The sequence below is a fragment of the Haliotis asinina genome, chromosome 12, assembly GCF_037392515.1.
Source record: "Haliotis asinina isolate JCU_RB_2024 chromosome 12, JCU_Hal_asi_v2, whole genome shotgun sequence".
Lineage (NCBI taxonomy): Eukaryota > Metazoa > Mollusca > Gastropoda > Lepetellida > Haliotidae > Haliotis > Haliotis asinina.
This window is the reverse complement of record NC_090291.1, coordinates 20,064,609-20,078,798: the sequence shown is the minus strand read 5'-3', so window position 1 is coordinate 20,078,798 and position 14,190 is coordinate 20,064,609. Positions and strand designations below refer to the sequence as shown.

The window sequence follows — 14,190 nt, the reverse complement described above, 5'->3', positions numbered from 1 at the left end:
TTTGATGCCAAGCATGTCATTAAGATTTCCAACTCATGTATTGCTCAGCATACCTTAGGGATATGTGTGGCAAATTTACAGGAAATTTCAACATTTACATGAATGAATGACATTTTTTTCAGTCAAGCGCTCAAACAGAAAACAAACTTGAATTTATTTCATAGAGTATGTGTGTAAAAACACATTCACTTACGACATCTAGGTCACATAATAATCTATGTCCCCAACTAATGGAAGAAGGTGTAGGAACACCTCCAATTACTGACTGCCAATAGTCATAGTACTAAATAGTCATAGTACTAAATAGTCATAGAACTAAATAGTCATAGTACTAAATAGTCATAGAACTAAATAGTCATAGTACTAAATAGTCATAGTACTAAATAGTCATGGTACTAAATAGTCATAGAACTAAATAGTCATAGCACTAAATAGTCATAGTACTAAATAGTCATAGAACTAAATAGTCATAGCACTAAATAGTCATAGTACTAAATAGTCATAGAACTAAATAGTCATAGTACTAAATAGTCATAGTACTAAATAGTCATAGAACTAAATAGTCATAGTACTAAATAGTCATAGTACTAAATAGTCATAGAACTAAATAGTCATAGTACTAAATAGTCATAGAACTAAATAGTCATAGAACTAAATAGTCATAGCACTAAATAGTCATAGTACTAAATAGTCATAGTACTAAATAGTCATAGTACTAAATAGTCATAGCACTAAATCGCTTTGTGAATATGGAACAGAGGCATCAGCCAGCGTAGTCTTTCCCATGGTCAACTGACCATCAACTAGGCACAGTCCTATTGACTACCAGTGACAGTCACGGTGTGATCTGCATGATCTGCATGATTTGAGGTGTGTGGTCCTGTGCAGAGTGCTCATTTTACAAATCAGTTCAAGTTAAGCAATGTCGGGCATGGTCAGTCTTGGATGGGTGACTGTTTGGCAGCTTGACTCCTGAGAGTTTCGGAGACTTCAGATCTGTTCCATAACGATGCACATATAATACATGTGGTCTTACCATAGGGAAGTGAGCTTGTTCAAAATTGCCTCTATTCGACCAAGCTGCAGATGGGTACCTGGTGGGATAAGGCTGCAAGCCTAACCCAGCTTGGGTTAACCAGGGTAATAATGTGTCACCACTTTGAGAAGCTCAAGCATGTGGGAACAGGCACTTTAAAAATGGCCATTATTATCATCTGTGATAAGTGTTCATGGTAAACAACCGATGTGTGAAATAAATGATGCAAAATACATCTCAAAATGACTGATCGTTTGATACTTGAACACTAGCAATTCACCATTAATCTTGCAATAGCAACTCCAGCACTAAATTCACCTACCCAAACCATGTACTGTGATGAAAATGTGAAAAAGCCCATTAAGAATCATTCTTCATCTTCAGCTGTGTGATAGATACATCATGTATGTCAGATATATATGATATCTCAATATCTCAATGAAAATATGTGAGTGAGTGATTTTGGTACTGCGCCAGTTTCAGCATTATTCCACAAATGGGCTTCACACATTGTACTCATGGGTGGGGATCAAACCAGGGTCTTCAGTATGAGAAGTGAATGTTTTAACTACCCGGTTACCACACCAGCCTCAATGAAAATAAAACATTATCAAAAGATCAGATTCTCTTGTCTGGTTCTTCACCAAGATCAACAAGAATATCACCATGCCAAATGCTATGACATCATTTAGGTTCATGAAAGAAAAGTGCACGTGTTAACAGGAGACATCATGTCCTGCAGTCATGGGACCCCCAACTATTACTGAGATTCTCTGGGGGGGCAGAGCTCGAAGGTTCAGGTATATCCCTGAGGAGTATTGCTTCTATAAATGGTCATCTGGCTGCCCCATGGGGTCAGTGTGGAGATAAAAGTCCTGTGTGTTGCCTGAGTATGGTGAGGGAGTTACAGCAGAACGTTCCTCTCATCACTGAGGTCTCTATTGTGTGTTGAGAGTCCAATGGTGGCAGTGGGAAAGAGTTACAGTCGAATGTTTTTCTCATCACTGAGGTTTCAATAGTGTTGAAAGTCCAGTAGAGACACTGAGTTGGTGACGGAGGACACTCTTCTCATCACTTCGGTCTCTATAGCACGTCTAATGGAGGCGATGAGTTAGTGAGGGAGTTACAGGAGGAAGTTCTTCTCATTGCTGAGGTATGTCTCGATAGCGCGGTGACATTCAACTGTACTCCATCTCTCCAACAGTAAGTTACACTCCGTCTCATTGGTCAGTTCCAGCTTGGTTCGGTGGTGACTGCGAATTAGAAGTTTTGTTGCTTCCATTGCCTGAAGAACAAAAAATAGAGCATGTATATATCCACATTTTTGTGGCAGCGAAGTTTAGTATTCTGTTTATTACTCGCCAACATAAATTGACAGAAATTGCCGTGAAATTCCCTACAGTGTGATCACTCTCAGCTTTCCGTGAGTCAAGCAAGGTCTAATAAAATTGCGACATCAGCATTAGCATTGTGACGTCACGACTTTAAACCATTTTGACATCATACATCAAGCGGTATTAAACTAGCGCAATATTGCCGTAAAAATATTACACTGCAGTATCTTCAATGGGCGAGAAATAAATCGTATTCTCTACCCATGTAAATTGTGAGTGAGTGAGTTTAGTTTCACACTATTCTCAGCAGTATCCCAGTCATATGGTGGTAAATAAGTCTGGGCCAGACACTCAAGTGATCATCAGCATGAGAATCAATCCACTCAAATGAGATACAAAGACAACCACGTTAGCAAGCCTAACCACCTGATCCCGTTAGTTGCCTCTTTTGACAAGCAAGGGTCACTGAAGATCAATTCTAACCCGGATCTAAATGGGGCACACACTGTGTATTACATTGTGTAGATCAACTGGTTTGGAACAGCAAGAGGGAACAACCAAATGCTTCACTGTGCATGCTCATGAATGACATTTTTTCAGATCTTCAAGTACCGACATCTGTCTGTGTTTGTGAATAAGTAAGGTTTTACACTGAGTTTAGCAACATTCTAATAAGGGGATACACAAGAATGGGGCCTGTGTTGTACACTAGTGAGTGAGTGAGTTTAGTTTTATCCAACTTCTAGGAATATTCCAACAAAATCACAACAGGGAACAAAACAAATGGGCTTCACATATTGTACCCATGTGGGGATTTGAACCACCTGACTACCCAACCATCCCTGTTCATTAATGATGGACTCACCTTCGCAGAGTACATGGACATGTGTTGAACCCGAGGTATCACCTCTTGCATGACACTTGTCGGCCAAAACACCTGTGACACCAGACCTAGCTGATACGCTTCCATTGCAGTGATCTTCCGGCCAGCAAACAGCAGCTCATTACTCTGGATGGACAAGGAGACACCATCAGTCACACAGGCAACAACTCAATGACCAAAACATTGTTGAGTAATGGTAATACAGCTCTTTGAACAACACTTCTGCTCAATTCAGTAAACTGGAAGTCTCAGAAGCCTTCTGAACCAGGTCTGATGCCACCTACCACAGCGAGTCCAACAGCAAGAGGTAGTGTGAATGATATGCATCCCTCCGGTGTCTGAGACAGTTGGGAGTATGGGAGGTAGAACAGTGCCTTGTCACTAGCATAGATTACATCACAGAGAGGTAGGATGGCCATGCCCAGGCCTATGGCCGGACCAGGTACAGCTGCCACAATTGGCTTCGGGAACGTGATGAATGTCTTGATCAGATCCCTAGGAAGTAAAGACAAAAACTAAACTGACAGCAAATATATTTCAGTGGTATGAAGTTATGTGGCTGTCAAGAGGGTGGACTCCCAAATATTTTGTTGTGCTATGTAATATGCTGTAGTTGTTTTAACCTGAAGAACACATGTAAAGAAGTAACTAAATTTGAGCTTGTGTATCAGATTCTGTGGACACTAGTGGTAAAAAATGGCTTTCACAAAAGAATCTATTCATCAATAAACTTTACATCTTAAATATCACTTATAAACGACTTACAACTATTTGTAGGAACACAAAATACAAATAATAAACAAAATGTACTGATGAGGAAATTATAACCAAGACATGATACTTCCTAATATTCTCTCATCAGAAGCACTAACAGGGGTGATATCTTTTCACATAAATAACTCTTGGGGTAGAAACACACGGCCACTATCATATCAATCAGGTATAAACCAACAAAAGGCAATAAGCACTAACACTGGTTGAAGTTTTTATCTCACTTTGTCACTTGCTCATCACAAAAAGGACAGATAAACTGTTGCTAAAGACACCAACCTGACAGCATCCACCATTTGTCTAGCTGCTATTCTTCGGTCCCCGGTCGTCAGGAAGTTTAGATCAATACCGGAACAGAAGACGTTGCCGATGCTGCTCAGCATCACCAGGTTGCTGTCATCGTATTTGGCGGAGTTGAGGGCAGACACGATCTCATGAACAACCTGAAATTAACAACGGTAGTTAGATGTATAGGGAGGAACAGTTACTGTCATGATGACATTGGAATACCACCATCCAGATGCTCAGCGGGTTGATGCAACTCGTAATAATCCACCAAGATCATGACAGTCTGTAAATATTATGACCCTGTCTTGGCCTGGCAAAAAACATAACAATTCATGAAATCAGGCTGCGGTGACACAATTATCTTGGTTACACATGAATCACCTGAGAATGACTGAAGTCATTATCTGGCATTTACAAATGTTGATTTGATTTGGGGACCAATTCTGACCACCAAATCAGTTGAGTCACCAGGTCAAGGGGACCAATTCTGACCACCAAATCAGTTGAGTCACCTGGTCAAAGGGCCCAGTTGCCAGGTTAAAGAACCCATTCTGACCACCAAAACAGATGAATCACACGGTTGAGGTTACCAATTCTGACCACCAAATCAATTCAGTTGCAAGGTCGAAGGAACCAATCCTAACCATCAAATCAATTCAGTTGCAAGCTTGAGGGGGCTAATCCTGACCACCAAATCAGTTCAGTTGCAAGTCTAAGGGACCAATTCTGGCCACCAAATCAGAGGAGTCCCAAGGTCAAAGGGCCAAAATATTTATTGTACCTAATTCTTGTTGAGATATATGAATGCCCTGTGATCAAGGGGATTATCAGACATGATAGATAAATACACTAAACTATTACATAACTTCACAGGACCTTTTCAATTCATTATTAGGGTATCCTGGACCCCTAGTTTTTTAGGTCAAGGTCAAACTTTGATATGGTCGTGTTTAAGCATTGACTATAACACCACAAAAGGGGTAATGGCATTTTCACTTCTTTTCACTCAACTGTGCTGACTGACAGTCATAGTGGTGACATACCTGTGGATCAATGGCGTTCTTCAGAGCAGTGTGAGTATTCAGCCAGATCTGTGTGTAGCCCTCACACTTTTTCACCACGATCTGCTTGTAGCGGAAAGCACATTCTGTGGTGCGGACACTGATACGCCGTTCCACCTTCTCCTCTGGGTCATTCTCCACCACCTTCTTGTTCTTCTTGGGATGCATCTGCATGGGAAGGTTAGCCAGCAGTGCCTTGTATGAGATGGAAGAGGGGCTGACCGGCATCATACTCTGTGAAAGTGGGAACGACGGGATGTCCCCATAGTATTTGTCAAGCAGGAGAGAGGAACCTGGCATGGGAGGCCGGGCAGGGGCTGTGATGGGCTTGACCGATGAGAAGTAAGGCAACGCTGGATCTAGAATTTGTAGTTAGCATGGTTAGTGCCAGGAAAAAATGATCAATTGACCATTTTTGTGTTACTAGTTTGTAGTTAGCGTGCTCAGCCATATAACTTCAGAACTCAGCATTAGCGGCTTGGACTGTCAAGGATCTGGTATCCTATATACCCCAGTTATATCCCTTGTTTTAAGTATGTTTGCTTTAATTACAGCAAACTGGACAAGCTATTGTTATTTCCAAAGGGCCATAAAATCATCATATTCAACATAACATAACTCAAATGAACTTGAAACAATTTGAATCCTGAACCTAAAACAATATCAAGATATATCTTACTACCTGAAATCAGGTAAGGAGAATGTTTCTGGAGCAAAATACAAAACAAGTTTGTATGAAAAAGTTATTTTAAAGCAGATGGTGAGAAATCAGCAATCTAATGGCACTCAAGGTAGTGAAGAAAAGATGCAACTGTGACATCAGTTAATGCATAACTTGATGAAGCAGAATGGAAAACTATTCCACACAGACGACAAATACTGGATCTGTTTGAGCGTCGTTATGATTTCCCTAATCACTGGTTATAAATAAATTAAAAACATAATTCAGTAAAAAACTGGATTGTGATTTTTTTAATTAAAATCATTCAGTCATTTTTAAATATCTTAATAATGTGGGTAGGGCAGAATGGAAATATACATACCATGTCGGAAAATCAGAGGTATATAATAAAATTATAATTGCTCTAAATGTTATATTCAAAACCTCATGCTACACATTCTATTTTATTTCAAATTTAGAGCTATTATAATTTTGCTATATACCCTTCATTTTCCAACACAGGGTGTTTATCTCCAAAATATTTATGAAAGGTTTCTACTTGCCTGAAGGATTCAAAGATCCTTTCTTTTTCTTCACCGAGTCTATCAATGACAGGCGCCGCTTCACTGTTTTACCATCAGATTCTTGTTCCCACTTTGACTTAATCTTTTCCACAATTTTCCTGTCGACTTGCTTACCCTTGTCCTTCGGTTTAGTATTTCCAAAAGTGGATGCAACCTCACCCTTCAGACAAGGCATGTCCGTAACCACATCATTCAGTGAATAAAGAATATCTTCATCACTGTCAGAGTCTGAAAGAATTTCCACCTCCGATTCAAGTTTTCTCTTTACCCCTTTCTTCTCTTTCTTGACTAGAACATCTGATATACTATTGTTCCCACTATTCTTGACCTTGGAGGGTAGACTTGTTTTGCTCTTTCCTATATTAAGCTTCTTGATATTACTTGTGCTTGGAAGTTTTATAGATTTAGAATTACAACTTCCTTCCAATTTCACTTTTGTAACTTTGTCCTTTGAGTTCGATTTTTTCTGTATAGATTTATCCTTATTGACTGTCTTTTTAGGCTTTTCTGATTTATCTAGGACAGATTTCTTCAGCGGTGCAGATTTAGCCTTTTTGCCACAGTCTGACTTGGACGAAGCCTTCTTCGCTATTACAACTTTAAGCTTCTTAACTTTCTTCCCTTCAGAGGCACATTTAGTTAATGTCTTCTTCCCCGATACATTACCCTTTATGCGTTCTCTGTCCAATTTAGAATTTTTCACCTTCACAGTCGTCCCTGACTTGTTTTTCAACTGTTTACTTTTCTTTACCAGTTCTTGCGCAATTTTTCTTGCTTTCTCCTTCACTTTCTTCTGTGATTCCTTCTTCTGGTTGTTTTCCTCAAACTGTTTCAGGAGCTGTTTACATGAACCCAGATTGGCCAAGGGTTCCCAGGTGTCAAACTCTGGACTTGGGAAGCCCTTCCACTTGATTCGATACTCCCTGACTCCATTTATCTGCCTCATGCATAGGATCCTTTCCACCTTACAAAAGATATATAAATACAGTAATGTCATACAGTCTTCCTCATGTGTATATCAGGGGTTATGAGTGAGTGAGTGAGTGAGTGAGTGAGTGAGTGAGTGAGTGAGTGAGTGAGTTTGTGAGCGAACGAACACGTTTGTGGTTCATTGGGTGAATGAGTGAGTAGGTTTGTGGTTGGTCGAGTGAGCGAGTGGGTGAATGAGTGAATGAGTGAATGAGTCAAAAGGCTGAAGGGATGGAGGTCACACAAGCAGAGTGAACAAGCCATTACTGACAACAGAAATAATGAATTCTTGGAATATGTAACATATGCCACATATGGGATAACAATAACTGAACATTGTAACTATAAATTGTATATTTATAATGTTTACATTATCTTATCCTCCTTTTTTTTACACACCAGCAGATAGTATGACTTCCACAATGTTATAGCTGTTTCTGTTAGATATCTTTGTGTAAAGGTGCATGGTCACATGTTGAGTTTTTAACAGCCTTCATGCATACATGTGTCAGTATAGTCTGTTATATCTAAAGGCAGTAACATATTAAAGCATGCAGTATGACACATCTGCATGTTTATGTCCCCATAACTGTCTTAGATTTTCATCTCTTGAGAAATAAAAAATTATGGTTCTCTCATATCTATAGTGTAAACAAGTACAGTTTTGCCCTGAACTAATATACATTTTAGTTTATACATGAGAATGCGTGCACTATTAGTATTACACTAAGCAGAGAGAGCCATATAGAGAGATCTGGAATAATGTCGGCATGAGGTATTAGGACGTGAGTGAGTGAGTGAGTGAGTGAGTGAGTGAGTGAGTGAGTGAGTGAGTGAGTGAGTGGAGAGTTCTGGAATAATGTCGGCATGGGGCATTAGGACGTGAGTGAGTGAATGAGTGATTGAATCAGTGAGTGCTAGCTATTAGTAATATCCCAGCAATACCGTGGACAGGGGATGGCAGAAATGGGCTTTACACAATATGGCAATGTGGGGAGTCAAACCCAGGTCTTTGGAGTGAAGAGCAAATGCTTTAACCACTAGATTACCCTACCGCCCCAGAACTAGAATGACGCACAGGATGTGTAATACAGAAACAGTTCTGTTGTTGAATCCAAACATTTAAGGTTTCTTAGGCGAATCTATTACATGGGTGGTAATATTTATTAATGGAGGCTAGGTCTGCAACTATTCAACCAGACCTGATTCGATTTTCAATATTGGACCCTCAATTCGAGCATTTTCAGTTCAATTTTTCATACATATAAAAACATCAGATTTTATTTAACTCTGAGAGAAGGCCTTTTTAGCATGAAATCCATTGTCAACTCGGTGATGTCTGCTGACAACAAATCTCATTGAATAATTTCCCTGGAGTCAACCAATCATATTTTGCCTTATTTCAGCGCTTCGAACTATTCAAGGTGGAGTCAAAATTACATTCTGGCTGTGTGGTGACAGGTTTTCTAAAGTCTAATCAAAATAGTGACAGTGGTCATCGAAAATCTAATCGAAATAGTGACAATGGTTATTGAAAATCTAAACTATTGTGCCAGATTAGATTTTTGATGAATTGAGCCGAATTGTTACAGCCTTAATGAAGCTCACGCTGCCATCTGCTAAATGATTTCTTATCAACATCTGAAGTGTGTTTTCATGTTATGTCAATGATTGAGTGAGTGTGTTTTGAGCCCCAGCCAGCAATATTCTAGCTATATGGTCTTTCACGTTATTGGTTCCCAATTGTGCAGATCAATACACATGCTGTTGATCATTGGATTGTCTGCACCAGACTCGATTATTTAAATCCTGTTAGTCGCCTCTTACGACAAGCACAGTTGCCTTATATCTGTTTATGGCTAGCATGTGTTGCTGAAGACCTATTCTACAGTCCATTTGAGTCAAAATCTCCCCTGTGCATTGCAGTCTAACTCAAAAACAAATAATCATAAATGACTCAAACTAAATAAATGGGTACAACACACCAACTCTGCAGAATTTTGTCATAATTTCTGTCAACAACATATAACAGTTGCCTACCAAGCCATTGTTATTTTCATACCAACATTATGGCAACAGAATGATGGTCAGTGGATGAAGTCCCATAAAATAAAATCATATATCGGGGCGATGGGGTAGCCTAATGGTTCAAGTGTTTGCTTGTCATGCCCAAAGACCCTGGTTTGATTGCTTACATGGGTACAATGTGTCAAGTCCATTTCTGGTGTCCCCCAGGGTGATATTGCAGGAATATTGTTAAAAGCAGTGTGAAAACACCACTCACTCAGAAAAATCATATATCAAGTTAAAAACACTGCAGACTAACAATTATGTACCCCAAAACCATGAGATAGACAGGTATGGAGATTTCGCTTTCTTATAACAGGGAGTATGGGAAACACAAATTGTCACTGTAGCTTTAGGAGTATATCAGTTGATCATGCATGGAGACTAATTCTTGTTGACTGATGACAGCATGCTTGGAATGTTTCTGTTGTTAAACAATGATACCTTGTACACGGTATTGTAGGGAGTGCCATACTTTGCATTGTTTAGGGATTTGTTTACCTGTATCAAACAGAGCTTAAACAAAAGACATGTAAATGTTTGACAATCTGATCCTGCATCGTAGGCACGGTTTAGGCCATAACAGTTTTATCTGTTGCTTGCAATACAACTGTACCTGCCACATGACAGTTATGACCAGGTTCTCCCGAGAATATTCTATGAATAATTAAAAATTCAAGCATATGGTGCAAATCTTCAGCTTTAGAATCTACTCCGAAGCTACTTTTTCAGTACAGTTTCTTATGATTTAGTAAGATTAGCCTATGCTAAGATGAAAAATTCAAGAATGGAGAAGCTGATTCAACTTTGTGGGGGAAATCATCTGTAAAACTTTGAGCAAGTTCATTTCAGTTTGATCATGGTAAACAATCAAAGGAATGAACATAGAATTTACCGACTGTCTGAAACAGGAATAGCCATCCTCTAACTCTACTTGTAATCATGTACACAACACTATACAAAAATATTTACTACAATAAACTTTTATGAGATATCAGCCTTTAATTTGATGCCTCTATAGACTCCATGATGGGGTAACTTTCACATCAGTACTGGTTACTGCTCACAGAATACAGATTGATATTTGAGCTCAATAATTTATCAATAAATTCCAACATAAAATTCATCTGGGCAATAACAGGACACAATCTTGGCTGGTTCATTTGCCAATATTCTTAGAGCAGATTGTGCGTTTATAGAGATGATCTGTTTGATTGGAATTTCAGAAGTATGGTTAGAAATGAGAAAGTAAGATTGTTTATGGATAACAACTTCTTTTATTGTATATCATGCAATACTGTTGTCAAGCAAAAGTGATGGTATAAGAATCCATACTGAAACGTTGCATGATATACAATAGAAGAAGTTGTTATCCATAAAGAATGTATACAGAGACATTCGGTTTTGCAAATGCATGCTCTCTGCATTTACAGTCGATCCAATCCACCAATACTGAGATGGTGAACTACTGCATGACTGGAAACTGTCATTCGTCCAAGTACAAAGCAGGACTTGAAACTGACAATCTGAGTTTGCACAGCTTTCAAACCGATCCAGTCATCTGTGCAAAATGGATTCAGACTGTTTGCAACTCACAGCCATAACATGTCATGTGTACAATCTGCCTATCTGTGTAATAACATCATGTGACAGAGACACAACTCAGGTGAATGAGCCATACATCTATGTATTTTGTTTATGGTGTATAGCCTGATAAGTGTTAAGTTCAAATTGCTTAACCAAGTATGGAACCAGGGTATTTTTACTATTGCAGACCCAAGATGCTTGTAATTGCAAGGAACATCTTTTGTTCTACAACTTCAACCATAGGGATGATCCTTGCATGCATCACCTGTTGTGGTTTTCTGAGTCACCTTCCTGGTTTAAGCTGTGTGAACCTAATCATTGCGCATGTGCTATAGGTGCAGTGTGCAACAGCTGTTGAAACCAGCTATTTGTGGGGGGAAACTAGTGAATTGTTTGATTTCCAGTTTCACAGGGTTATTTTTCATCACATTATGTTTCAACTTCATAAGTTGAATTTGCACTTTTGATAATTTATTACTATAAGATCATGTGGAAAGGTATCAAAATCAGCAATGTTGTTTTGCTTTGCATGTGACCTTTAAATTTCATAAAACGCTTCATTTTTTCATGAATATTAATTAGTTTTCTGACCTTAATGATAATTACTGATGCAAGGGACACTGATCAATTAAACGATTATGTGATCAATCCTTTCAACACAAACATACCTGACAAATCACTGGCAACACACTGATAACCTGTTATCTAGAGCAACATAACTCATCAGGGGCTCCTTATCCTTAACTCCCAGTCTTTAACACTGCACTAAGATAACCTAAGGTAACCTTAGTACAACGTTAACCTTAGTAAAGGTTGCTTGGATGAGTAAATGTGATGTCTATTTAAGTCGTAAAATACCAAAAAACTGTCAGAGCTTAATAGCAAACCTGTCTGAAACATATGCTCCATCTAAATTCACTCAAACTTTGAGATAGCAAATTTTATGATCGTAAAATACTGAAAAACTGTCAGAGCTTAATAGCAAGCCTGTCTGAAACATATGCTCCATCTAAATTCACTCAAACTTTGAGATAGCAAATTTTAATGAACTCATTGAACAACATAATCTGTTTAAATACTGATTTTTCTAGATTAAAATTAAGTGGCATCTATTAAGTCGTTGGCCAAATTTTCAACATGTTCAAAATCATGGAGGGAACATAACCAATGTAAAATGGCCTAATTGTCACCTGAACAGGTCACAGAATACAATTTCAGTATTCTTCATTTGCATTTGCAACGCCAATTGTTTTAGTGCTCAATACATGTCTATGTATGCATCCTGTAGGATGATGACGATATACGTAGATGACAACTATTTTAATTACAATGTTTACCTTTGTATTTTTTATTTGAACAACAAAGCACACTCTCTCCATTAATCCTCGTGCCTGAACGTAAGTCGACACTGATGTTGGACCATGCTGGTTTTACCTTACATCCAACAATAACAGCATGTAAATGAACAAGAAAAAATTAATAAACACTCCATATTGATGTTGAAGTGCGTGTGACGACACTATGCAGTTGTTATTCACACGTGTAAACAAGTTAAATCTCCCTGAAGTGAAAGGCATAATTAACACTCAAACAATGGATTGCCGGTGTCTGACGGAAAGAAAAAGCCGCCAGAACAGCGCCTAACCCTGATAAACCTAAAATTATGCTGCCGCGGCCAAAACAACATGCCTCCTGCAACGTACATCTAAATATATAAACATCTTCGAACGAGTTGTCAATCCTCTGATCGATTGATTGACAAGAGCATAAATGTCAGTGTGTTGCCGCGCTGAGCTAAACATCATCCACCTTCTGTTTACATTCCGCGTATTATCAAAATATAAGAGTGTAACAGCAATCAAATGATTGCTCTCAGATGCGCCTGAAGCTAAAACTTAAGCTCGCTCAAGATGGACTGTTAAATTCACTTGGATTCGTCACGTGCAGTGAAAATGTAATATTGCTTTACCTCATATATGTGACCCTCCGCCATTTCAGAAAGTATGAATGATCGATTTCGGGTTTGGTCTGGGTTCGAGGTTATTTCGCCGGGGAGCATTCATTGTCTTCATTTTCAACATCGTCCTCGCTGGACCACCTGTCGGAGGACATGCTTCACTGGGCACGGTTTTTATGTGGGGATGGAGTTTGCCTGAAAGAAAGGGCCACGAGGGGAAACTCGCGCTATTTGTAAAAGATGATGATCTTTCTGGAAAAAAACCCACAAAAGGTTTGTCCCTTCATTCAACGCATGAACTAAACTGACGATGAACATTGGAAAACTGTTAGCCTTCCGAGTTGTGTTGGCTCCTCCACTGTACGCAGCATTATGTAAATTAAACAATGGAGAATAAACAGAAACTGGATCACATGTGAATCACAAAATGAGTGTAATGCCAGGTACAAAAATACACAGTTATTCAGATATCAACGCAGAATAATTGGCGCCGATCCGGAACAGCTGGTGACCACGCACTCCGAAATAAGCGTTAGTCCATGAAAACGTCTAACCACCACCACCACCAACAACAACAACAGCAGCAGCAGCAGCAGCAACAACAACGACGGCCATGACGATTCAGTGATAGTTTATACAACCACTAAATGTAGTTCTCTTAAGTATATGATAAAATTTTACGTTTTACGTGTTATATAAATGTACTTAAAGAAAACGAGCGCATTGAAAATAATCTTTCGAAATTGTTTCTAAAACTACGGTAGTAAATATATTGACATTGTATACAAAGATAAATATCGTTGTACCCTCACTATTATGAAAAAAAGTCAACAAACCGTCCGTGTTTGATGGATTCACCAAACTATTCCAGCTATATGTAATGCTATCTGTAAATAATCGAGTCTGGACCAGACAGTTCAGTGAATGATCTTTAGCATGAGCATCGATCTACACAACTGAGATACATTAACATACGTGTCAACCAAGTCAGT

General features: G+C 38.9%; 1 protein-coding gene across 1 annotated transcript; it reads right to left on the bottom strand.

Moving 5' to 3' along the window:
• Positions 1-1,407: 1,407 nt before the first annotated feature.
• LOC137258108 (enoyl-CoA delta isomerase 2-like) lies at positions 1,408-13,247 on the bottom strand. The gene is made up of 7 exons (XM_067795669.1): positions 13,211-13,247; positions 6,598-7,582; positions 5,356-5,732; positions 4,304-4,467; positions 3,538-3,748; positions 3,236-3,379; positions 1,408-2,321 (listed from the first exon to the last, which is right to left on the bottom strand). The coding sequence occupies exons 1-7, from the start codon at positions 13,232-13,234 to the stop codon at positions 2,160-2,162; spliced, it is 2,067 nt and encodes a 688-aa protein (XP_067651770.1). The 5' UTR covers positions 13,235-13,247; the 3' UTR covers positions 1,408-2,159.
• Between the last annotated feature and the right edge of the window lie 943 nt (positions 13,248-14,190).

What these genes read in the sequence shown, in the direction of transcription:
- LOC137258108 (XM_067795669.1), bottom strand. Translation starts at nt 13,234, where the DNA reads ATGGCGGAGGGTCACATATATGAG. An exon ending in TTGCTGTTGGACTCGCTGTG is followed by an intron (nt 3,380 to 3,537) that starts GTAGGTGGCATC and finishes TTGTCCATCCAG; the next exon opens with AGTAATGAGCTGCTGTTTGC. An exon ending in TGTCCATGTACTCTGCGAAG is followed by an intron (nt 2,322 to 3,235) that starts GTGAGTCCATCA and finishes TTTGTTCTTCAG; the next exon opens with GCAATGGAAGCAACAAAACT.